The 27,191-nt window shown below is 33.2% G+C and overlaps 1 protein-coding gene across 1 annotated transcript; it reads right to left on the bottom strand.

Annotated features, from left to right (window-relative positions):
• Positions 1-7,677: 7,677 nt before the first annotated feature.
• LOC145269827 (uncharacterized) lies at positions 7,678-26,068 on the bottom strand. Its single transcript, XM_080125543.1, has 2 exons — positions 25,935-26,068; positions 7,678-11,292 (listed from the first exon to the last, which is right to left on the bottom strand). The coding sequence occupies exon 2, from the start codon at positions 10,328-10,330 to the stop codon at positions 8,648-8,650; it is 1,683 nt and encodes a 560-aa protein (XP_079981669.1). The 5' UTR covers positions 10,331-11,292; positions 25,935-26,068; the 3' UTR covers positions 7,678-8,647.
• Positions 26,069-27,191: the final 1,123 nt, after the last annotated feature.

The raw sequence follows: 27,191 nt of genomic DNA, 5'->3' as shown, positions 1-27,191 counted from the left end.
ATCGAAAAAAACAAAAACAAAAAAGAAAACAGAAAAACGAACGTTAAAACTAAAAACAAACAAAAAAAACACATGAAAAATGGCTTAAATAAGCCTGTTTTGATATTAAAATTTAAAAAAATGGGTGGGTACCCAGGTCGGTCGGGGTGGGGGGTGTTAATGAAAACCTAAGAATAAGCGAAGTAAAAAAAAAACAGAAAAACGAACGTTACGTGAAAAATGGCTTAAATAACACTGCTTCAGTGCTTCAGTATTAAAATTTTAAAAATCGAAAAAAAAAAATCTCACACCACGATTCGAACCCAAAACATTTAGATAATGAACCAACACTCTTACCAACTGAGCTAACACGACGTACATGAAATTGTGCCAGTTCTTCAAATATTTAAACTAAATCAGGTCATGACGTCGTCTGACGCATGCGTAGAACTGATCTTGTCAGTAGAGGACGGTTTTTGTTGCCCACTTGTAGAAAAGTGTTGATTTCAGGGTGAAAAAATTAACGTTTTTGGCCAATTTTTCGGGCGAAGGATGGAGCTTCAATATGATACCAAGTTTGTTAATTTTTGTTCTGTCTGTCGAAAGTTTTTAGCGGACACACAAACACACATACATAAATACATACACACATTTTCGCTTTTATATATATATATAGATAAGCTCAATTAAAATTTAGCACAGAAATTGTTTTATTTTAACGGATTTATATGTATAAAAAATAAATTCCAGTTCTAAGTGAAATCAAATTTATTTGATCATCATACCAAAAAGGAAGAATATTTGAAATATAAAGAAAACCTTTAAGACCATGGTATTTCGAAGCTTAATGCTGCTCACCAGATCAGAAGAGAAAGGCAATATATAGTAAAGAAAGTGCAATAAAAAAAATTATCATAAAATAAAAATATAAATTATAAAATATAAATTATAAATTATAAATTATAAAATATAAATTATACAGTTTGCTGATTTGACATTCGCATCACTGGAGCAGCAAGCGTGTCAGTTTCTGTTAATGCCATATCACAAATAATCAGACTGTATGAATACTAAGTTCACTAATGATCCAAAACCGTAAGTAGTGTTCCTTTTAAAAGAAAGTCTTTTCACAGATTATTCACAGATGCAAAGACAAGCTTATCATCAGTTGCTTGATTAACACGATTTCAGATTACCTTACTAGCAACTTAACAGACATAGTGTGTTAAACGCCTCTCTTTATATATAAATTAATTAAAATAAAAACAACACAATTGATTTCAGTTTTAAGTTAAATCAAATTTATTTAATCATCATACCAATACCTTTTGACCATGGTATTTAAGAAGTTTAATGCTGCTCACCATAACAGAAGAACAAAGCAAAAATTATACTATAGTTATATAGATACTGAAAAGGAAGTAAGGAATAGAGATAGAAGAAATACGCAAAGTTACAGAAAAATTATACAAGGAAAACATTGGATACAAAAATACATGCAGAAAATGAAATAAATATAATTAATATAAAAAAACTAAAACTATAAATTGCAGTCCAAACTTTAAAAAAGCCAGCATAGTAAAATCCATAAAATTATCCAGAAAGCCAAGTGGTAATCCAGCTTCAATGTGGCATTGCATAATATTCAACATGAAATAGAACAGAATTGGATTTAAGGTGAATCACACTCTCATATTCTGGATAGAAGTATCCGTAAATGTTTAAATTGCTTAAATACCATAATCACTTGTAATTCCCTGTAGTAAATATATCATAGCAGAACATTATAAGTTCATATCAGGTTGCTCATTTGCACTTGATTCACAGGGTATTTTATCAGGAAGACTTTGAATTTCTTTTACATTAATCGCTCTTATGATTACTGTAATAATAAAACCTTGTTGTGATTCCACTTTTTTATGTTGTACATAAGACTTTGGTATTTAGTTATCTTCTCCCTGTTTAAATAAGCATAATTCAATTCACACTGACTTCAACTAGGTTAACTACTTTCTAATTTCACAGTACGTGGATATGTATGTGCTCCATTGTGTGTTTCATAATTTCTCACCCAGGTAAGTAATTCATAAATATTTAGTGTTATTCTTTACAGACGGTCAAATACAGATATTTACACACTTCATTGTTTGTTGTATTATATATTAGTCGTCATCAAATACAACACAACTAGATTTACAGTCAAGAGCATCATTGTCGGAATTACTTCCCTTGAACATATTGGTCATCCAGACGTTTCCTCATATGTGTTATTCCTTCACCTAGGATAACTACTTTCTGTCTCATATTACCTTCTAGGTAGGTAGTACTTACCCGTAGAAGAGAGTGTATGACTTATTTCTGACAGTTCTTTCTGGTATAAATGCCAGTACTTGTTGCAGTATTGTATATTCAATTTTTCAGATTCTCAAATGGAAATATTTACGTGCTTCATTGTGTGCTGCATAATTAAACTGACGCTGACTAATCATCATTAATGCAATAAGTAAAACGTAGATAATACTTTCTAATTTTTTGCCAATGTCATAGCTAGTTACAATATGATTTTCCATAAACATTACAATAATAAAATGCATTGTAATAATTTCTCACTCAAGTAAGTACCTCATAAATATTTAGTGTTATTCTTTACAGATGGTCAAATATAAATATTTACATATACTAGTGTTTGTTGTATTGCATAATAGTCGTCATCAATAAATGAATAATGACTCTCTCCAGTGTGTCTTCACGTGTAGTTTAGCATTGAATTTGACTACAAATACTTTGCCAAAAATTTATAACAAGAATTAGGTTTCTCTCTCTCTCTTTTTTTTCATTTTATTTCTGTCAGAGTTTTCATAAATCAAAAGACACACTTCCTGGGAGTTAATACTGATCGCTTTATGAAATAAATAGTTATTTAACTATTCCAGTAAAGTTCTTTGCCTCTTCAACGCTGATTTAGTTAAAAATTATAAATATAATTTCTTCCACCCTGACACTTTAAATATGTTATAGTATATCTTTATTGTGTTCTATTTATCTTACTGTATTTATATATGTTATAGTATATCTTTATTGTGTTCTATTTATCTTACTGTAAATATGTTATAGTATATCTTTATTGTGTTCTATTTATCTTACTGTATTTAAATATGTTATAGTATATCTTCATTGTGTGCTTTTGGTCTTACTGTGTTTTAATATGTTATAGTATATCTTTATTGTGTGCTTCTGGTCTTATTGTGTTTTAATATGTTATAGTATATCTTTATTGTGTGCTTTTTGTCCAGTGAAAAATTTCCCCCACTCTTTATCTGTGCCTTAATCAAAACGTGGATTCCATGAACAAAGCTTCTTTCTTAGAACTGCAGGCCTGTGGAACTCTGTTCCATCTGCCTGCTTCCCACCGGACTACAACTTGGATGTCTTCAAGTCCAACGTTAACAAATTCCTAATGAACCGCCCCCTTAAGTAAACACTTCATCAAATCTGCACACTAACGTAATGTACTTGCAATAACCCTTATCCCTGAGTGGCTTCCGGGCCTTGATAAGTGGTGATCACTGTGAAAAAAAGAAAAAAGAATCACGAATGCTGTGATTTTGATTATTTAGACAAAGTCTACTTACAGGGAAAAATATTTTAATGCAAGGTTGTCCTGACAAACACCTAGGGATGTTGGATACTCGAGGATAGTTTCTAATGAGCATTATAGCTCTTCTCCAGTGTGTTTGCATGTTTATAAAAGTAGCATTTGCCGAAAATATAAATCCAAATATTTCATAGTTATAAAATTGACTCCAGTGTGTGTTCGCATGTATGATTATACCTCAGCATTGTTACACATGCTTTATCAACACTTTACACAGAATAAGGTTTTTCTCCAGTGTGTATTCCTCACATGTGTATTATAATATGAGATTTTCTGGTAAATGCTTTGCCATACACTACACAAAGGAAACGTTTTCTGTCTTATTGTTTCAGTTTTCTTATAAATTTCTTTTTGTTGGAGACAATGCATTCTACCGGATGACAAACATGTGTGATTTGAAGTCAGCATTTGTTGCAAAAGCTTTATAACCTTTACATGACTATGGTTTCTCATACAGTTTCTTTCCAGTGTGGCCCTGTCCATGGGGTATTAGAATATGCCGACTGCCCCCCCCCCCTGCAGAGGGTAAAAGTCCCTCAATGGGGGTCCTGGATATGACCTTAAACTATATCCAGTCATGAGGCCCCAGCTTGTGGGCTTTGGGGAGTGTGGAGCCACCCTTTAATTGCCATTGCTCCCAGGTCCACTCTGACCTGGAGTGGTAGTACCTGTTAGGGTCCCAACTATGGGTTAAATAGAAACCGACGTGAAAACAACAAATATATTCTATTAAAAAAATTTTTCTTCAAAATCTTTGGATTCGGCATTAAATAACCCGAAACGGGTTGATATGCCATAAAACAAAAACAACCAACCAACCAAATATATATATATATACACTAGCTGTACCCTGCTACGCATTGCTGTGGCTTAACTTCGTGTAATGGAAAATTCTAATAAAAAGAGGAAATGCATGTTTCTTATATTCTTAGTACAGCAATCCACTCCAAAAAGTAAAAAAAAAGGAGAAAATAAAAAAATATGGTACTCTTGTAGAATTGGATCCGGATCCTTGGGTGTTACCATCAATCATGGCTTGGGCTCGACCAACATTCAGTGGATTAAGCCGAAAGTTGCTAAACCATTGAAACGCTAAATAGTTTTCTTTTTTATTGTATTCAAAAATGTGAGTTTTTAATTAATATTTCGGTAAGGGGGGTGTTACTATACACAGATTCGAAAAAGTTGTTCAAAAACGAATAAATGAAAGCAAAGGTAAGGTAAATTACGTTTCTATCTAACTGGATAATTTTTTAGTGTTTTTATTTAATGTAAAATGTTTAATCAGCTCAAAAACGCAGTGTTTATCTATGTATTTGAAAAAGACGAATGGTCGCGGACTCTGTTGAATACGTTAAGTTTGGGAAAATCAGTTAAAAACTATACAAAACAATGTCAGACACCTACTGATTATATGTTATTGTGACCTAGGCTGACATATTCGGTGGGTTTCTGATAGTATTTTATATAGATTTTTAGTTTTAAATCATTTTCTCAAACTTAACATCATTTACAGTGTCCATCACCGTTTGTATTTTTCAAATACACTGATAAACACTGTTCTTCGAGCCGACTAAACGTTATAGTAAATAAAACGGGTTTGTATTACTAAACACAGAAACGAAAAAGTTGTTGAAAAAAATATAACAAATAAATGTAATCAAAGGCAAGATAAGTTACTTTTCTACCTAACTGGATAAGATTTTAGTGTTTTTGTTTAATCGGTTTGAAAAAATGTAGTGTTTATCTGTATATTTGAAAAATACAAATGGCGGCAGACTGTTGAACACATTAACTTTGGGAAAATGAGTTAAAACTAAAAAACTATACAAAATACTGTCAGGAACTAACTCAATATATGTTACTGTGACATAGGCGGATATGTATTCAGTGGTTTTTAACAGTATTTTTCATAATTTTTTTAGTTTTAACTCATTTTCCCAAACCTAATGTGTTAACACAGTCTGCGGCCATTTGTAATTTTCAAATATAACAGTAAACGCTATGTTTTTGGAGCCAAATAAAAATTTTGCATTAAATAAAACAAAAAATTATCCATTTCGGTAATAAAGTAATATATCTTGCCTTTGATAATATTTGTTAATAAGGTCACGTGAGTCGATTAATGGGTGCTAATGCACTTACTGATCCGCACTATTTTTTTGAATCGTATTTCCAAGCTTAATTAAAGTTTTATGTTTTTTTGGTATTTTTTAGATTAGGTCAACCTCCACAATTTTCTTTTAAATGACTACTTTTATAAGTTTCCGACTATGCTGAATACAGAAATCGCATTAAAATTTTGCAGAAATAAGTAGTTATCGAGATATAGATAGTTGTTTTATGCATTGTATTCTTTGGCGGCCATCTTTGTTACATGCGTAGATTTGTTTATGACGCGCACAAGTGTGTAAAAAAGACAGCTGCCAGAGATTACAATGCATTATACAAATTTTTAATATCTCGATAACTACTTATTTCAGCAAAATTTCAATGCGATTTCCGTATTCAGCATAGTCGAAAACCTCCAAAAGTCGTCATTTAAAAGAAAATTGTGGAGGTGGATCTAATCTAAAAATTTACTGGTTTTTTTTATTCAATTTTAAGGTTAAAGCACAGACTAGGTACAAAACACCCTCTTCTCCCAATGTTAAGAATGGCTTTTTAAATAATAATGTTATCATTTCAGCATGGATCAATAAGTGCACGAGTACCCAATTTCTTTAGAAGAAACGTGCACTTTCAATCTTTGTTAAAACAGGGTTTTCTTGAAAAAAAACAAAAAAATACGGTAAAAAAAGCAAAGCACAAAACGTTAATCGTTATTCATGCAGAGTGATCCTTACTGAAATAATAACGTTATTATTTAAAAAGCCATTCTTAACATGGGGAGGGGGTTTTGTACCTATTCTGTACTTTAACCTTACAATTGAATAAAAAACATATCATAAAACTTTAATTAAACATGGAAATGTGATTTAAAAAATAGCGCAGATCACTCTATGCATCAGTACCGAAAGCACAGAATAGTTAGAAAACATTCTCCCTCCCCATGTTAAGAATGGCTTTCTAAATAATGTTAATGATTCAATACTGTTCCTTGTCTGCTTAAGTTTAACTTTTGTTTAATAAATTGTTAGGTGAAAGTCCAGAATAGTTACAAAACACCCCTATCCCCATGTTAAGAATGGCTTTCTAAATAATAATGTCATTATTTCAGCGGGGTAGCTTCTCTGCATAAGTACCATGTTTTGTTTTTAAATTGTTAGGTGAAAGGACAGAATAGTTACAAAATATCATCCCCATGTTAAGAATGTCTTTCTAAATAACATTATTTCAGCACGGTATTTTCTATGCATATGTACTATCTATTTTTGTTTATTAAATTGTTAGGTGAAAGTATAGAATAGATGTAAAACTCCCTCCCCATGTTAAGAATAGCTTTCTAAATAACGATATTATTTCAGCACGGTACCTTCTCTGCATAAGTACTATCTTTTGTTTATTAAATTGTTAGGTGAAAATATAAAATAGTTACAGAACATTCTCACTTTCCCACGTTAAGAATGACTTTCTTAATAGCGTTATTTAAAAAACAAAAAACTCCAAAAGCAAGCGACAAACTTTTTTTGGGCCTTATATAATAAAGAAAAAATGTGTAAATTAAAAAATTTGGAAGATAAACAAATGAATTATGTTTTTTTTTTTTACTTATCGAGTAAACAGAAAATGAAATCTTTCGTCAATTCGTGGCTGTGAAATGAATCGAACCAGAAGTTCAGTTTTATCAACAGAACAGATTTGCAGTAACGGCTTACGAAAATATATTTTATTTAATATTTTAATAATTCGCGAGGTAAATTTATTTTAATAACATAAAAACATACCTTGACTCAAAAGATGGGTTGTCTGAAAATTTCAAATAGATTGGTAACGTAGAAATATTGTTTTATTCACTTTTAATGGACCAAATTTACATTTTTATATAGATATACATATATATACATATATATACATATATATATATACATACATATTTACATGACTATGGTTTCTCATATAGTTTCTTTCCAGTGTTTATTCTTTGCATGTGAATTGTAACATGAAATATTCTCATAAATATTTTGCCACACATTTTACATAAAAAACGTAGATGTTATCAGTGGTTGTTCATGTTCCTAGATGTTTGATGATCCATCAAATTGCATCTCTCCTCAGATCTTTTTTTTATTTTACTTTTGTTAGTTTGAAGAGATCAAGTGGCTCCCTCCTGAAGCAAACACTTAATTCTGTTACAATTTAAATTTATATCCGAGAGCTCTTTTAAGAATAAACACTGTTCCCTTTATGGCTGCTATCTGTATTTCCTTACAGCTTGGTCTTCCAGGGATTGCTTCTAAGTATTTTTGAAGGTTCTTTTTTATTAGGCCAATTGCTCCCGTCACAACAAGTATAATGTTTATTTCTTTCAGAGATCATGTCATATTTAGATCATTTTTTAGGTCTTGATATTCTCTCTTTTTTGTTTTATTTTACTTCAGTCGAAGTTCTCAGAAATCAAGGGGCCCACAACCTGGGGCTAACACTTGAACTCTATATGAGATACATAGATATTCGAACGTTTCATTTAAGTTCTTTATCTCTCAAACACTGAGTTTATAAAGAAATTGAGAACATAATTTTCCTCTCCCCAATTAAACATTTTTATACGTTGTAGTATATCTTTCATTTTGGTCTCTTGCTCTTACTGGATTCTAGGACAAAAATTTATCTAGTCGTGTGGAGTATCCAGCTTCGTGCTATTACTTGAGGTAACATCATTTGGAGAAGGTGCACCATTCCTCATAAAAGCTAATATGGGTTAGCCATAGTGAGGAGATCTTATTTGGGCAGCGAATATTATGTGGTTTTGAATATTTAGTCAGGGTTTACTTCTATGGAAAAAGTATCCTCATGCCAGGTTGTTCTGACAAACCCCTGTACAGAGAGACGTTAGACACTCGAGGACAGTGTCTAGTGGGCATTCAAGTTCTCTCCCCTGTGTCTTAGCATGTGTGATTTTAAGTCAGCATTTGTTGCAAATGCTTTATCACAAACTTTACATGAATAAGGCTTCTCTCCAGTGTGTATTCTTCGCATGTGTTCCATATTAGAAGATTTTTGTGAAAATGCTTTGCCACAAACTTCACATGAAAACGGTTTCTCTCCAGTGTGTTTTCTCATGTGTGATTTTAAGTCATTATTGCTTGCAAATGCTTGATCACAAACTTTACATGAATAAGGTTTCTCTCCAGTGTGTACTCTTTGCATGTGTATCGTAACATAAGATTTTCTTGAAAATTTTTTGCCACACACTTCACAAGGAAAAAGTGTTTCTCCGGTGTGTATTCTAATGTGTAATTTTAAGTCATCATTTGTTACAAATGAGTTATCACATACTTTACATGAATAAGGTTTCTCTCCAGTGTGTATTCTTCGCATGTGTACTGTAACATTAGATTGTTCTGTAAATGCTTTTCCACAGACTTCACATGAAAAAGGTTTCTCTCCGGTGTGTGATCTCATGTGTGATTTTAAGAAATTATTTCTTGCAAATTCTTTATCACAAATTTTACATGAATATAGTTTCTCTCCTGTGTGTATTCTCCGCATGTGTATCGTAACCTGTGATTTTTTTGTAAATTCTTCTCCACACACTTCACAGGAAAAATGCGTCTCTTCAGTGTGTGTTCGTATGTGTGATTTTAAGCCAGCATTTGCTGCAAATGCTTTTCCACAAACGTTACATGAATAAGGTTTCTCCCCCGTGTGTATTATTCGAATGTGTGTCGTAAGATGCGATTTTCTCATAAATTCTTTGCCACACACTTCACAAGAAAGAAGTGTATCTTCGGTGTGCTTTTTCATGTGTAATTTTAAGTCAGCATTTGCTGCAAATTCTTTATTACAAATGTTACATGAATAAGGTTTTTCTCCCGTGTGTATTCTCCGAATGTGTGTCGTGACATAAGATTTTGTTGTAAATTCTTTACCACAAACTTCACAAGAAAAAAGTTTCTCTCCAGTGTGTGTTCTCATGTGTAATTTTAAGTCAATATTTGCTGCAAATGCTTTATCACAAACGTTACATGAATAAGGTTTCTCTCCAGTATGTATTCTTCGGAGGTGTGTCATAACATGAGATTTTTGTGTAAATGCTTTGCCACAGACTTCACATGAAAAAGCTGTCTCTCCAGTGTGTCTTCTTATGTGTAATTTGAAGTCAGCATTTGTTGCAAAAACTTTATCACAAAATTTACATGAATAAGGTTTCTCTCCAGTGTGTCTCCTTCGTGTGTGCCTGACAACATCAAATTTTCTTGTAAATTTTTTGCCACATACATCACAAGAATAAGGCTTTATTCCAGTGTGTGTTCTCATGTGTGAGTTTAAGTCAGCCTTTGCTGCAAATGCTTTATAACAAACTTTACATGAATAAGGTTTCTCCCCAGTGTGTATTCTTCGCATGTGTATCTTAACATTAGATTGTTGTGTAAATGTTTCGCCACAGATTCTACAAGAAAAAGGTTTTTCTTCTGTGTGTGTTCGCAGGTGCTTTTTGGCGTCAAAATAATTTGAAGATGTCATACCACACACTTCACAGGAATAAATTGACTCTAAAGTCTTTGCTTCCAAATCTACATTAATTTGAGCCATGTTTTAAAATCTTATACCACATACTTCAAAATACGCAATAGTTTTTGATATGTGTTAGTGTTCAAGAATGAGGTTTCTTTTTAGTATGTTTTCACATGCAGAACTAGTTGTACATGGTCTTCCACATGCTTCAAAATACAGTTTATCTTTTGTGATATGTGTTAGAGTGTTCAACAATGACGTTTTTTAAAAAAATGTTTTTGTATATAGAACTGGTTGAACATGGTCTTCCACACACTTCAATAAAGTTTTTCCTAAGTGTGTGTTTTCATGTGGACTTAAACATCAAAATATTTTGCAAATAATTTTCCACAAACTTCACAATAAGAATTTATTGTTTACAATTATTTGGAGATGATTTTTTACTTTTATTACTTCAGAATTTTATGATCCAATGTGTTTTTGTATTTAAATATTTTTAGAAGAAATACTTGAAAGTTTTGTAACACACTTTTAAGCAACTTTCTCCTTCGTTTCAAGTAAATATTTTGCGAAAATATTGAGTCGTTTATAAAAATGAACTTCTTTATCTTGTTTTAAATTTCGTGGTAAACACAGAAAACTAAGATTAACAAGAATAAGGCCTTCCTTAGTTTATTTCGAATTTTAATATTTATCTCCTTTGAAAATTTTAATATTTATCTCCTTTGAAAATTTTAATATTTATCTCCTTTGAAAATTTTAATATTTATCTCCTTTGAAAATTTTAAGCTAAGAATTTTGCAAGAATTACATTTGTTTTGAATGTTTCAAAATTTCTGTTTAAATAAAAATGCAACACATTTTTAGACATTTTGTTGAATGCACATCGGAAAAAAACAATTTATGTGTTTCAGTTTTTGTTTTATTTCTGCAAGTTGATTTATTTATATTCTTTTAATGTGAATAATGTGATAAGCTCAATTCAGAAGTAAAACATAATTTTTATGTTTATTATATGAGTTGTCCACTGTAACTGTCACCTGTGAATAAAAAATAATACAAATTTTACATAAAAATAACTAATATGCATTAAAACAAGTCAAGAAATAAAATAATCTGATACTATTTAGTGCTTATTACACAGCTTAATGATTAAAAAATATAAACAATATTCCTTCAAGTGATTTTCTTGCTCATTATTATGCAACGTTGTTACAATGCAACATTGTTACAATGCAAGATTGTTGCATTGTAACAATGTTGCAATGCAATGACATTACAATGCAATATTGTTACATGAAAACAACTGATATGTATAAAATCAAGTCAATAAATAATTTAGTGCTTATTACTTAGCTTAATCATTAAAAACATATAATCAACATTTCTTCATTAAGTAATTTTCTTGCTCATTACTATGCAACATTGTTACAAGGCAACCACGTTACTATTTGGTATATGTAAAGTTCATATCATTAAAATTATTAGTTTTTTCAAACAATATTTTTGATTAACTATATTTTACTCATTCCATGAAATTTCTATTTGGCAAATGATTTTCCACAAAATTCACAATAATAGTTTATTGTTGCTTTACAATTACGTGAAGATTTTATTTTACGCTCTTATTTTTTCGGAAGTTGAGATTTTATGATCCAATATGTTTTTGCATTTAAATGTTTAACATAACAAATATTCGAAAGTATTTGTAGCATACTCTCAACAACTTTGTTTTCCCTTAAAAATAAATATTTTCCAAAAATGTTGAGTTTTTTATAAACATGACTGTTCGTTTAAATATCATTGAAATAGTAAAAAAGACAGAGCGCTCTTAGTTTTACAAAAGTGAGGTTCTCAATGCGTGTAAGCAAAATTTACACTGAGAATTGGTTGGACATTTTTACAACACACTTCACAAATGTTTTTTCTCGTATGTCATGATTTAAAATTGCTTTAATATACCCCCCACCCCAATATTATATTTTTATCACAAAATGGTCATTTGCAAACATCTTTAAATGATAAGATTTCTCAGTAGTTTTTATCTTATGCAGCGTGAAATTTCTATGGGTCCTGCTAATGAAAACATAATTATTTCAATTATTGGAAGAATAATAATTATAAAGAATATTGTAACTTGTTTCTGTATTCTAGTAAAATATCTATTTCGCCCTTCATAAAATGATATAAATATATGATTTCATTAAGATTTCCTCTAAGTTTTACCTCAGATTATAACATTGGCACAAACTCTACATTTCTGCCAGCATGTTGCTTATTTACAAAATGGTGTAAAGGTTGAAAGTTGCTCACATTCATTTGTACAAAAGAGTGGAGTACAGAATCTGTTCATTTCATTAATAAAAGCAAATCAAATAAAGAGAATAAATCCCTAAAATGTTGTTTTATATACATAGAGCATGTCCATATATATTTTATTGTTTTATATACATAGAGCATGTTCATATATATTTTATTGTTTTTATACATAGAGCATGTCCATATATATTTTATTGTTTTTATACATAGAGCATGTCCATATATTTTTTATTGTTTTTATACATAGAGCATGTCCATATATTTTTTATTGTTTTTATACATAGAGCATGTCCATATATTTTTTATTGTTTTATATACATAGAGCATGTTCATATATATTTTATTGTTTTTATACATAGAGCATGTCCATATATATTTTATTGTTTTTATACATAGAGCATGTCCATATATTTTTTATTGTTTTTATACATAGAGCATGTCCATATATATTTTATTGTTTTTATACATAGAGCATGTCCATATATTTTTTTACTGTTTTATATACATAGAGCATGTCCATATATATTTTATTGTTTTTATACATAGAGCATGTTCATATCTTTTTTACTGTTTTATATACATAGAGCATGTCCATATATATTTTATTGTTTTATATACATAGAGCATGTCCATATATTTTTTATTGTTTTATATACATAGAGCATGTCCATATATTTTTTATTGTTTTATATACATAGAGCATGTCCATATATATTTTATTGTTTTATATACATAGAGCATGCCCATATATTTTGGTTCTCTACTCTTAAGTTTTATGCAATGCTAAGTCGCAATCATCCTCACTGTTGTCCAGATGTCCAGAATTAACACTTGGTCAAACTTTAGAATGTTAATTCAATTGTTTTGCTTGAAATGAATGAGGTTCATGCTGATAATTGTTTCTGGAATAGCAAACTTTTTTATGCAAGGCCAAATCGCTATGATCCTCATTGTTGTTTTCTGGATGTTCAAACTTTAGAATGTGGATTCAATTGCTTTGCTTGGAATGAAATATATCTGTGTTCATGTCCATCATTCATTATTATAGTCCAATCATTCATTATTATAGTCCAATCATTCATTATTATAGTCCAATTAAAATACGGTTTGACACTAAACAAATTCCAAGAAAGCGTTTTATGTTTTTTTTATTATTACCTGAACTATTTTCACAAGTGTTTCTGGCACAAGTGAAGTATCAATCATTACTGGAACGTGACTGTAGTTCTGCAATTCACGATTATGCATCCAAAACATAACTTGATACTTCATCGCAGAGGAAGGTGGTGACAGTCTTTCAGGTGGAACAAAGCTTTTGGCTGAACTAACTTTTTAGAAAAGACTAGAATACCTCATTTCAGAGAGATTGTCATCAGGTTTGCCCCTGAACAATTTCACCATCACTTTACAATCATCCTCAATCTAACCTATGTTTTTCGTTGGTGTGGAAAATATCTTAGACCAGGTCTTCAAGACAGAGTCTCTCATCAAATCCTCATTTACAGAAATCGTCTTCAATCTAAGCTATGTTTTTCTTTGGTGTGGAAAACATCTTACACTAGCTCTTTATAATTCTATCTTACACTAGCTCTTTATAATTCTACCCTATGCGACGAAGGCCATCAACTCCCCATATTTCCTCCTATAACACAGAACAAGCTAGGTAACATACAAATATCCGTGCATGAGGTCGCCAAGCTAATAAAAAACCTAGATTCCAGTAAAGCAACTGGCCCTGATGGCATCCCAATTATAGTGTTAAAAAAGCTTCAACCAGAACTTGCTCCCATACTTACGAAACTATTTAAGCGCTGCCTTAAGGAGAAGTGCTTTCCCACCCCCTGGAAAACCTCATCAGTTTGCCCTGTATTTAAAAATTCAGGTGATAAGTCCTCTCCCTCTCAATACAGACCAATAAGTCTCCTGTGTGTTATGAGTAAGTTGCTGGAATCCATATTAAATAGAGAAATAGTCAACCACCTCAGCAGGAATAACCTTCTTAGTGACACACAATATGGTTTCCGCTCTGCAAGATCTACCGCAGATGTGCTGACGGTTATATCCCACAGGATTAGTGAATCTCTTGACAAAGGCTTCCTTTCTAGGGCAATTGCTCTTGACATATCAAAGGCCTTCGACAAGGTATGTCATAAGGGTCTACTTCACAAGATTTCCAGCTACGGTATAACTGGAAATGTTTTCTCAATCATTAAATCATTTCTCTCCCATAGGTTCATAAGAGTAGTGGTAGATGGACAAAAATCGGAGGCCTGCAATATAAATGCTGGAGTCCCTCAGGGGTCAATCCTGGGCCCAACTCTCTTCCTGATCTACATCAATGACCTCCCTAAACACATACTTAAATCATTCGTTGACATCTATGCTGATGACACGACCATCTACGGCAACACATCAAAGGCTGTAAATGACAAAGTTCTCTCTGATTCTCTCTCCTCTGATCTCAAGCGCGTGGTTCAGTGGGGGAAGATGTGGATGGTTACCTTTAATGCATCCAAAACCAAACTCCTATCCTTACATCATCAGCGCTCTGATCCCCAGCTGGCATCAATTGTGATGGATGGCTCTCATCTGGGTGAGGCCCCGTGTTTTGACAAGCTTCTGGGTTTGACCTTTACTCCTGATCTGAAATGGAACACGTACATCAAGTCTGTTGCCAAGGTCGCTGGAAAGATAGTGGGATCCTTCTACCGCTCCAGAAGATATCTCACTACTGATGCAATTCTCTATCTATATAAAAGCCAAGTACGTCCAAGGATGGAATACTGTTGCCATATCTGGGCAGGAGCTGCCAAAAACAGCCTATCATGCCTTGACAGAGTACAAAATAGACTTCGTGGCTTAGTGGGGGATGCCCTTTTCTCTACCCTGCAACCTCTCTCCCACAGAAGAGACGTGTCGAGCCTATCCTTGTTTTATCGTTATTTTCATGGCAGGTGCTCGTCTGAACTCCAATCCCTGGTCCCCCCTCGCCAATCTTTCACGAAAAACACCCGTCTAGCTGAATCCACTGTGAAAAATTTCCCCCACTCTATATCTGTTCCTAAATCAAAACGCAGATTCCATGAACAAAGCTTCTTTCTTAGAACTGCACGCCTGTGGAACTCTGTTCCGTCCGTCTGCTTCCCTCTGGACTACAACTTGGATGTCTTCAAGTCCAATGTTAACAAATTCCTAATGAACCGCCCCCCCCTAATTAAACACTTCATCAAATCTCCACACTAACGTAATGTACTTGCAATAACCCTTATCCCTGAGTGGCTTCCGGGCCTTGATAAGTGGTGATCACTTTGTAAAAAAAAAAAAGAGTGGATTATTTCCGATTCCAAAAACTGTGGAAGTGGTATTGCATCTGGTGAAGTCATGCAGGAAGAGAAGGCTGATGCAGACATTGTATTGATGCAACTTCTTCATAATCTTAATGTCGTATAATGTTAGAGGAATCCTTTTCTCTGAGTAGAAAGCAAGCTTGTTGTCATTGCTGGTTTATGTGTGATGAAGCAACAACATCAGTAGATCTGTATCTTTGCCAATGATACTAGTATCTTTGTTGGATGATATTGACACTGCTGCCTTAACAATCTTCAATTCCTTTTGATTGTATTACGTGGCAACCTTTGACCTTCCTGTATTGTAAAATGAGATTGAGAAGATACTGTTTTCCACATTTGAAAGGAAATTCTCCTTTTTCTGAAAAAATTTGTTCCTTCAGCAATGTTTACTTTGTTACTTGTTCGATGTTGGTGTCGTTTCTGACGAGTAATGTCCTTACTGTTTGGACAATCAGATACTATCACACACTTACAATAATGCTTTACTGTGAAAGATGCATAATCGTCAATGACTGAACAATGTCTTTCCTTCTGATCACTTCAGTCGATAGAGAAGAGAACCTCCATCAAGAATGTTATGTTTCACTTCTGGTACATCCTTGAGTTATGCTTTGTTTTTATGCATAACAGATGCTTTGATTAAAAAAAGGATGGTGGAAGTTCATAGGCCGTCACCTCAAAGTTCATAGGCCGTGACGTCATCAGGTGAAGATCAGCAGGTTGTAACACAAGAAACCTTTGGAATAAAAGAGTGGAATTTATTGTCTTGTCTTTAGCAACATAAACTGCCACACTAGATGCCAGGGACTTGGCTTTCATAGACCGCTTGTACAAAATGGAACAGTGATTGATTCTCCATTATTTCCACTATTTCTTTGCCAATGATAAACAGGTCATGGATATTCACATCCTTATTTGCATTGACATTGATGATAATATTGTGAAGAGACACTTCATCAGAGAAAGTTGAACATTTTTTAGTTTATTTGCAATTTTCTCCAGATTTTCACAATCTTTTCTGGTCAGTGACGCTTTTGCTGGAATTGTTATTGTTGACTTGGGCGTATTTTTAGTTAATTCTATTTCATTTAATATTGGTTATATAGGTAGGTGCAGAATGGGTAGTGATTACTTATTTGTTATTATTATTATTATTATTATTATTAATATTATTATTATTAGTCAGCTGAGTCTTAGACTTCCACTGGTACCATGTAACCCAATGGTAGCTGCCTCATGGTTATATAGGTAGGTGCAGAATGGGTAGTGATTACTTATTTGTTATTATTATTATTATTATTATTATTTTTAGTCAGCTGAGTCTTAGACTTCCACTGGTACCATGTAACCCAATGGTAGCTGCCTCATGGTCGGGTCGTCGATGACTAAACTGCACCCCCCCCCCCACTTGGGGTAACCTGGGTAAGGAGGGTGTGGGGACACCCAGCTGGACCAAAAACAAGACCTATCAAAGATCTGATGAGCTTCTTATGAACCAAGGGCCATCTCCTGCAGCCAGAGTCGGTACCAACATATCGACCTTCTCTTTCCTTGCGTTCTACCGGCTCTGGTCAAGTTCCACTCATGCTGCTTGGGCAACACACAAATTTCTTTGCTCAGGCTCTCGCAACAGTGGACTATAGTTACAAGTTAAAAGTCCGGTCAAATTGACGTTGCGACCAGGCGCTTCAGATCCTCTGCAACAGTAGCCCCAGTGGGTGGCTACCGCCCACCTTAAACCAGGCAGTCCCTGGTCAGTAAGGTGTACCCCGTCACGTCCGCCACTTTGATGGGGTGGTCAGACAATCACAGATGTAAATCATTCACCTGTTACAAATCTCAATTAAAAGACTACTCTCCGACTCGGAAGTTGGAACATTCGTACACTGTACCTGGGTTTCACGCATGATCCGGATCTCAACTTTCATGCACAAGGTCTGCCTCGTAAGACCGCATTACTTGATTATGAACTTGCCAAGCTGTCTGTCGACATTGTCACTCTACAGGAGATCAGATTGGCTGGAACTGGCTCCATCTCAGAACAAAGTACACTTTCTTCTGGACTGGCAAAGCAGAAGAGGAACATCGCATCCATGGAGTAGGTTTCGCAGTGACAAACAAATTACTCAGAGAACATGTCAACACTCCAGTCAGCATTTCAGAGAGAATTATGACACTGAAGATCAACTGCATCAATACACCAGTATACCTCATCAGCGTCTATGTGCCAGTACTGCCTAGGGAAGATCATGTGAAGGATGAATTCTACGACTGTCTCAATGAAATACTGAGCAGGATTCCAGCCAGTGATCACCTCCTAATACTCGGAGACTTCAACGCCAGAGTTGGTGCAAACCATACTGCCTGGCCTGACATAATTGGTCACTTCGGTACTGGTAAATGAAAATGGTCTACGAACTCTGGAGCTCTGTAGTCAACAGGAACTCCGTATTGCAAACACCTGGTTCAAACAGAAAATGTGTCATTGTGTCACATTGGAGACACCCTCGTTCCAAACATTGGCACCAATTGGATCTTACATTGTGTAGAAAAAGAGACATCGGTTTTGTTAAACGTTCAAGAACATACCACCCTGCTAATGGTGATACCGACCACTCACTCGTGCTGACACAACTCGATCTCCCGAACAAGAAACCTGCACCACATAAGCCAAGACCACATTGTAGTCTCAACACGGCTGCCATGAAGAACAATGACAACATCAGTGCGTTTCGCACTGCACTCGAAAATAAGCTGAGAAATTCTGCACTAGGGGAAGCAGTGAACCTGGATAAATCCTGGGAAATCCTGCAAACTGCGATGCATGACGCTGCAGTCACATCCTTTGGGACCAAGCGGTCGCCTTGCGAAGACTGGATGGCTGAGAATGCAGAAATCTTAGAACCTCTACTACTGTCCAAAAACGATGCTCACAAGAACTAGGTGAGCAGGCCGACACATAGCACCCTGTCCAAGCTGAAAAAGGCTCGCAGTCAATTCCAGAAAGCTGCTTGGCACTATGCAAACAACTATTGGAACAACCTGTGCAATGAAATCCAGACTGCTGCTGACTGCGGTAAACTACGTGTGATGTACCATGGACTCCGCAAGGCAACTGGACCAAGTGCAAAGAAAGTTTGCCCTTTTAAATCTACTACAGAGGAGCTCATCACTGATCCTACAAAGCAGCTTGAATGCTGGGTGGAACACTACTCTGTACTATATGGTGAACCATGCAACATCACAATCACAGCTTTAAATTCCACTCCGAACTTTGACACCCCAGTCGAACTGGACAACATTCCAACTATGTCAGAACTCGAAGTAGCTCTCCAACACACAAATGTAAGGAAGGCTCCAGGTACCAACGAGATTCCAGCAGACCTGCTCAAGTATGATAAGTTTCTGCTGACGCACTTGTACAACCTCCTCTGCACCAGTTGGTGCAACGGAAAATTTCCAACAGCTATGAAAGATGCTAAAATTGTCACTTTATTCAAGAAAGGAGACAAAGGAGATTGCGATAACTACCGTGGTATATCTTTACTCAGTGTCACCGGCAAAGTCTTTGCCAGAGTGCTCCTTCCAAGGCTCAAGCAGATTGCAAACCATGTTTATCCAGAATCGCAATGCAGCCTCCGCAGTGGGTGCTCAACCACGGACATGATATTTTCAGTGCGTCAAATCCAGGAAAAATACAGAAAACAATGTAGACTTCTTCATATTGCATTTGTGAACCTCACGAAAGCTTTTGACATGGTCAGTAGAGATGGTCTGTTTGCCATCCTACAAAAGTTGGGCTGTCCACCAACTCTTCTTAGTTTGATAAGGTCGCTCCATGACAACATGACAGCTGCAGTCTTCTTCGAGGGTGACATGTCTGACAACTTCCCCATGTGCAGTGGAGTCAAGCAAGGTTGTGTATTGGCTCCCACACTGTTTGGCATCTTCTTCTCAGTTCTTCTGAACCACAAATTTTTTAACAGCTTGCCTATGTAGTACTTACCAACAAAACAAACGCCCACGTGTTTGCGCCTTGTGTAGGCATGCGCGAAAACAAAACTTGGGTTTTTATAAGTGGAAGTCTCGAGGTTGTCAGGAATCTACGGGTGCATGCACAAGAGGAGGGATTGAGATAGTGGTATAAAAGGCAGGTTGAGTGAGAAGGTTGTTGTTGTTGTTGTCATTGGACGTTACAGTGATGCGTGCGTTAGCAGGTGATTAAGAGGCTGTTTTTTTTTGTGTCAAGTTGCGCACCTCGGTGAAGATCATATAAGTCGTACACCTCGGTGAAGGTGAAGGTCATAGCCTATGCACCAAAACCAAGATTTGAAGAGTCCTAATACTTGAGCTGTTGTGTGCAGATGATGCTGCATTAGTCTCGCACTCTGCAAGTGGACTCCATGGACTTTGCTTGACAAATTAAGCGCTGCTTGTGCGGAGTTTGCACTGGTAATCAGTGAAGAAGACAGTCGTGATGCCCCAGGGTGACACATCAGCAATCACCATCAATGGCCATGAACTAGAGACTGTCACAAAGTTTGCATATCTTGGATCCAACATCAACTAGTAATACACACGGACGAAAAAACGCTTTGGATAATCACAGATTTCAAGGTAGTTCTACTAAAATAGCCATATTTTTTAAACCAAAGCACTTCAAGTCTTCAAATTACTACTGTTTTGTTCGGAAATGAATATACTTTCAAATGAATTAATAAATATGAATGTACATTATATATTTTAAGAGTTTTAAGCAAATAAAGTGATAAAAATGTGAACGTCATAAAATGGCGTTTTCGGTAAGGTTTTGTAATGACCCCCCCTGTTTTCTAAAGGTCCGTACCGTGATTGTATGAAGAATTTCGTCATGAAATTTGGGAACCAATTAGAAGAGGTGTTAATCTTAATACTGTCAAGTGTCCGAAATATTTTTGACCATTTCTTTGTTTGTCGTGTTAAAAATAAGACTTTAATATGACGAGTATTGAACATTTTGAAAAAAAAATTCTTCGGACACCCAGTAGTAAGTAAATCAATCTTTTTACTATCTTTATCAATTAAAAGTATTGTTTTATGTTGAATAGGACCGCGGTAATTGATAATTTAAAAGGACCTACCCGAAAAAAATTTTTTTTTCTATTTATCGAATTTGGTCAAATGAAGTTTAAGCAGCAGCAGCAGCAGCTCCAGCCTGTAGAATCAGCGATAGCACAGTTGTAAACAAACACGCGTTCTTTAATTTTTATTCAAGAACGAATTAAGAAAAACATGAAAATATGAATATAAATGTTCTTATGTTTAATTAGAGCTATTTTGTTATCAGAATAACATTAGTTTAGAACTATTCGGTTTTCAGAATATATAATAACAACAATCCTAACCAATTCGGCATTATAAATCTGTTGCAATTTCTCACAAATCTCGTCAAATTTAAAAACATGGTTAAAAAAACAAAAACTTTTGTAGATATATAGCTTGCATGCACTTTTATTCTTTAAATTAGTTTTGAACAGCGAATTAAAACAATGTTTTATTGCGAACAGCCACAAATGTTTTTTTTTTCAAAATCAAAATAAGTATCAAAATCTCGTTTATACATAGATTCGAAAAAGTTGTAACAAAACCAATATATAACAAATAAATGTTATCAAAGGCAAGATAAGTTACTTTTCTACCAAACTGGATATATTTTTTGTGTTTTCATTCAATGTAACATGTTTATTCAGCTCGAAAAAAATACAGTGTTTACCGTGGAAAATTAAAAATGGCGCCCGGCCCGACTCTCTTTGACACGGTAAGTTTGAGAAAAGGAGTTAAAAATAAAAAAAACTATACAAAATACTGTTAAAAACTCACCGAATATATGTCAGCCTATGTCACGGTAACATATATTGAGCGAGTTTCTAGCAGTATTTTGTCTACTTTTTTATTTTTAACTCTTTTCCCCAAACTTACCGTTTCAAGAGAGTCGGGCGCCATTTTAAATTTTCCAAAACATCGGTAAACACTGTTTTCAAGCTGAATAAACATGTTACATTAAATAAAAACACAAAAAAATTATCCAGTTAGGTAGAAAAGTAACTTGCTTTTGATAACATTTATTTGTTATATATTTGTTTTTTTGACAACTTTTTCGAATCTATGTGTATAGTAATACAAACCCTCAAAATCTATATCAATATTCTTGAAATTTTAAAAGCAGTTAGAAAACACATCAAACTACAATTAGGAAGCTTTTTATTTCGTTATTTTTTTTTTTCTACACATTAAGCGAAAGATATTTTTACAACCTGCTCCAGCGTAGTATAAACGGCCTATGGAATTAACACCTTCAACCTCGAAAATAGAAATCAACAAATTTTTGAACGCTCTTTTTGAAAAAAAAGCTCTCTTAACTTCACCTCTAATCCAAATTATGTGTGGCAAGTCTCCTCCTAAAACACTCTTTAACCCTAACACTAAGTTCGAGTGGCAAGCCCCCCAACAAAATACCTCTGTAAGCCACATACAAGCATCTAAAACAAACAAGCAAAAACTAGATCCTTCCTTAAAGAAAAATACACATAAAAATAAATTGGTTAACTGTCCTAAAATGCTAGAATGGCCAGGAAATGGTGAATTATTTTACATTAAATTTTTGTGAAACTAACCGCTCCCCCCTCTAATATTGTTTTTGTTAGCTTTGTCTCTGTCAAGTTTTCAGTATGTTCACACATAATTTTCCTTAGCCCTACAATTAATTCAAAGTCCGAATGGCAACCCTCCCCATATTCTCATTGCATAGAAACCCTCTTAAAACTACACATAATCATCTTAAAAAAAAAAAAAAAAAAAAAAGCATGCATATTTTCCCATAGAAAAAAAAAACAGTTAACTGCCCTAAAATGCTAGAATGACCTATATTAGGAAATTATTTTACATTCAATTCTAAAATAATTTGTTTCTTTCATTAAAGTTTTTCATGGCATTTTATACATAATTTCCTAAAAAGGTAGAATCACATTTTGGAGGGGTGGTCAGAAGGAGTTGAGTGGGGTTAAACAGAAGGTGTTAATCTACAATAATACCAAAGAAATATTGCAATATATTCATTTTTAAATGGTCTTATGTTTAGATTTAAGTTTTTTGTACATAAAGCACATTACAATTCAACTTTGAGTTCTCCGACTTCTTTTCTGTTTATGGATACATGGCATTTTTAAGGAATTGCTGCATATTTATGCACATTTACTGCAGATTATTTGGAAACCATAAACTTTGGGAGATTTTCAGTTGCATATTCTGATTCCTTGTACAAAAATACACTTATATGGTAAATTTCATTTCTTAGTCTTGTGTTTTAACAAAGATATGACATTTTTACTGAAAAAGTAGTGTAAAAAATGTGACGAAACGCATATGGTCTTAAAGAGGGAAAAATATCCAAACGTGTGAGGCACAAAAATAGCCATAACTTCCTTAATTTTAATCAGATTTAAAAAATTTAAAAAGATTCTTTCTTAGCTCATCAAGCTCTTTCTATGCATACCAATATTGAAATATTTCAAGCTATTTCAATTTTTTCATGTGTATTGCTACATCAACAAGGGAGTATCCATTGAACAGGAGCTACAAACACGCATAGGTAGAGCATGTGAAAGAGCATGGTTCAATAAATACCTCACTTCTCGCACAAAATGCCGCATCTACGAATGCTGTCTTCTGAGTACCCTACTGTATGGAGCAGAGACTTGAACCACGTATGCTCGTCACAAGAAAAGACTGAATGTCTACCATCTCCGATGCTTACGACATATAATGGGCATCAATTGGTGGGATGGAATCACCAATGAAGAGATGCTAAGACGTGACGGCAGCCGCTCCTTGTTCCAGACACTCAAGATCCGATGATCGCACTGGCTTGGACACCTGCGCAGAATGCCCAATGGCAGTCTTCCTAAGGATATCCTCTACAGCGAACTGGCAAATGGAACAAGAAGCCGCGGTCGCCCGGTGCTGCGTTTTAAAGACATGGCCAAATGGGATTTGATCGCTCTTGGCATTGATGTGAATGTGTGGGAGGAGCTAGCCGAAGATAGACCAGCATAGAAGCGTGCCTTGAGTAAGGGTGGCAAAGGACTTGAGAACCTTTGGTTCGAGAGGCTAGCGCAGAAAAGACAAAACTAGTGACTACGTTTACTGTTGCTTGCATTAATCTTTCGTAGTTTGCTTGCCATTATTATTATTATTATTATTATTATTATTAGAGAATATGGCTGAGCCAAATCAAGAAAGACCTCTCAGCAAATAAAAAAGGTTATCAGCAAAATTGGAAAAAAGACAAACTCAGTGTTTAATCAGAAGAAAATTTAGTCCACCATGGATCTTTTTAGTTTTTTTTTTTCTATTTTCAAAGTGTTTGTAAATTTAGACAAAGAAACTTTATTCCAAACGTACAAACATAAACAAACGTGAAACAAATTAAAATCAAAAAAGAAAAAAGCACATACGAAGGGCAAATAATACTCAGAATTTTCTCCATATGAAAAAAAAACAATGATTTTTATCTGCGTCATTTTTTGCTGAGCACCGGTCAAAATGTATACACACAAGTTTTGTTTTAATTGTTTGTTTTTTTAATTTTAGTTTTCTTAGCTTGATAAACATTTATTAATAACTATTTGATGGACATTTATTAATAACTATTTGATGGACATTTATTAATAACTATTTGATGGACATTTATTAATAACTATTTGATGGACATTTATTAATAACTATTTGATGGACATTTATTAATAACCATTTGATGGACATTTATTAATAACCATTTGATGGACATTTATTAATAACTATTTGATGGACATTTATTAATAACTATTTGATAAACATTTATTAATAACTATTTGATAAACATTTATTAATAACTATTTGATAAACATTTATTAATAACTATTTGATGGACATTTATTAATAACTATTTGATGGACCATATAAATAAAAGAAATAAATAATTTTTGGGCAAACCAGAAACACGACTGATTCATATCCGCAGTAAACATTGTTTTTTTTTTTCAAATTCAGTTCCTGATATTAAATTTCATTTGTAATATAATTCCCGACAAAAGTTTGAGTTTCTCAAATTTATTGTTTAACTTGTAAGGTAAAGGTGTAGAATAGTTAACAAAACCTTCTTGTGGGGTGTTGTCAATTATTTTGTAAATTCATCTTACGATTTAATAAATTCACTAATTAATTAATACGATTTTAAAAAAATGGCAAAACACAGTACTATAATAGACTCACAATGTGGAATTATCTTTCAAGATAGCGATTCGAGACAGTCTCTTTTTGCTTACTCATAAAACTTGATTTTCTTACTTAAAATTAAAGCCACTTGATCAATTTACGTGATTTTTGGAATATGTCATCATCATTCCGTTACATACATCATAAAAATATTATTATTATTATTATTATTTAGGGTAAGCTTGCACCGAAAAAATATTAATAAATTAAAAAACTCAGTCTTAAAATTTATAAAGATTAGGGGAAAAGTTCATAAATTGGTGACAGAAATGTGTTTTTTAAAGTTGATAAAAATTAATTCAAAATAAATATGAATAGATTTAAAAAAAAAAAAAAAATCTTAATAATTTAATAAAATTTAAAACTGAATTTTTTTTCAAGTCTGAATTTATTACACTATTGGTCCACCATACATTTGAAGAAAAAGATGCGTGGCTTAGTAGCAGCATATACAAGCCATAACAAAAGAATACGAACGCTTTTGTTTATCCATAATCCAGAATTTGTTCAAATGCGTTGTAATTTGAATTCTGTAAAAAAAAAAAAAAAAAAAAAAAAAATGCCTAAACTCTATTTAAACATGTTTTTATATGATAAAAAAATCATTTTTAGATTATAAAATGAAATATTCAAATTCAAAATACCGTGAACTTTTTCGATAAATCTTTGATCAATTCTTTTTACATTCCAAATAATATCGTAAAAGTCATAAAATTACTTACTTTTTTTTTATCCAGTTTTTTTCTTATTTCCGATTATGTATTTGATTTAAAGGAAGACATTTTCGATGTTTAAAATCAATCCAATAAACTTTTGGCGAAACATTTTCTTTCAGACAATCCAAACTAAGAATGGCTTCTCTTAAAAAAGGGGGGAATTTTAGTACAAAATTACCTCCCTTGACTGACGCTCTTCTATTTCTTTCTATTGTTTTTATTTATTTTTTTTTTGTCTATCATACTTTCAGCGTTTTTGTGTGAGAAATTGTTAAAATGCGTTTAAAATTTTTTATAACTCTGAAAAAAAAAACAAAAAAAAACTGCCCTAACAACATTTAAACATATTTCAATTGTTTTCATGTTATAGAAAAAAAATACAAAAATCGGTGTAAGTCGAGAATTCAAAACTAATTAATTAAACCAAATTATAGAAAAAAAAATCTACCTATCCGTCAAGGAGGAACGAATATGTCATATTCCGAGACTCACGTAAATTGATCAGGTAATTCTATTTTTAACTAAGAACATTTAATTAACGCGAAACCGATAACAGTGTTTCTTGATCCGCCATATGTAATAAAGGGAGACACCTCAATTCGAATTCCCATTATCAGCCTTGGAATAGCTATAACATAATATTAATGGCTTAAATTCGAAAAAAAAAAATGATTTTAGTATGTGTAAAATTACTTGTACGTGATTTTTGGAATTTGATATTTTCGTGAACTTACAAAAACTTTTCTTTATTATGTTATTTTTTTTTTTACTTATGTCGAATTCTGAATAAGCACCAAATGACTTAATAACATTTAAACGTATTTTAATCGTTTTTATATTATAAAATTAAATAATAAAAAAAAATCAAATGCAATATTTTTGGAAAAATTTATGACAAATTGTTTTTACATGACAATTAATATCGTAAAAATCATAAGATTACTAACTTTTTTTGTCCAACCCTTTCTTCTTTCCGACGATTTGTAAAGTTAAAATTAAATTTCTGGTTAACCATTTTGCTACAAACAAATGAATTATCGATCAAATTGAAAAAACGGCTTCTTTGAAACGGACAAAAAATTATCATTAAGACAAATTATCTTTCTTGATTGACGACAAGTCCATGTCACAATTGACTTATCGACGATCTTTGTTTTAATTATCAAAAACAGATATAATTAAATGTAGAATCAATTAAAATAAAAAATAAAAATTGGGTTTGTTTTACTATACACATAGATTCGAAAAAGTTGTCAAAAAACA

The sequence above is a fragment of the Euprymna scolopes genome, chromosome 45 (genome assembly GCF_053919585.1).
Source record: "Euprymna scolopes isolate OS-2025 chromosome 45, ASM5391958v1, whole genome shotgun sequence".
Lineage (NCBI taxonomy): Eukaryota > Metazoa > Mollusca > Cephalopoda > Sepiida > Sepiolidae > Euprymna > Euprymna scolopes.
The sequence above is the reverse complement of the archived record's forward strand: the minus strand, read 5'-3'. Positions and strand labels throughout refer to the sequence as shown.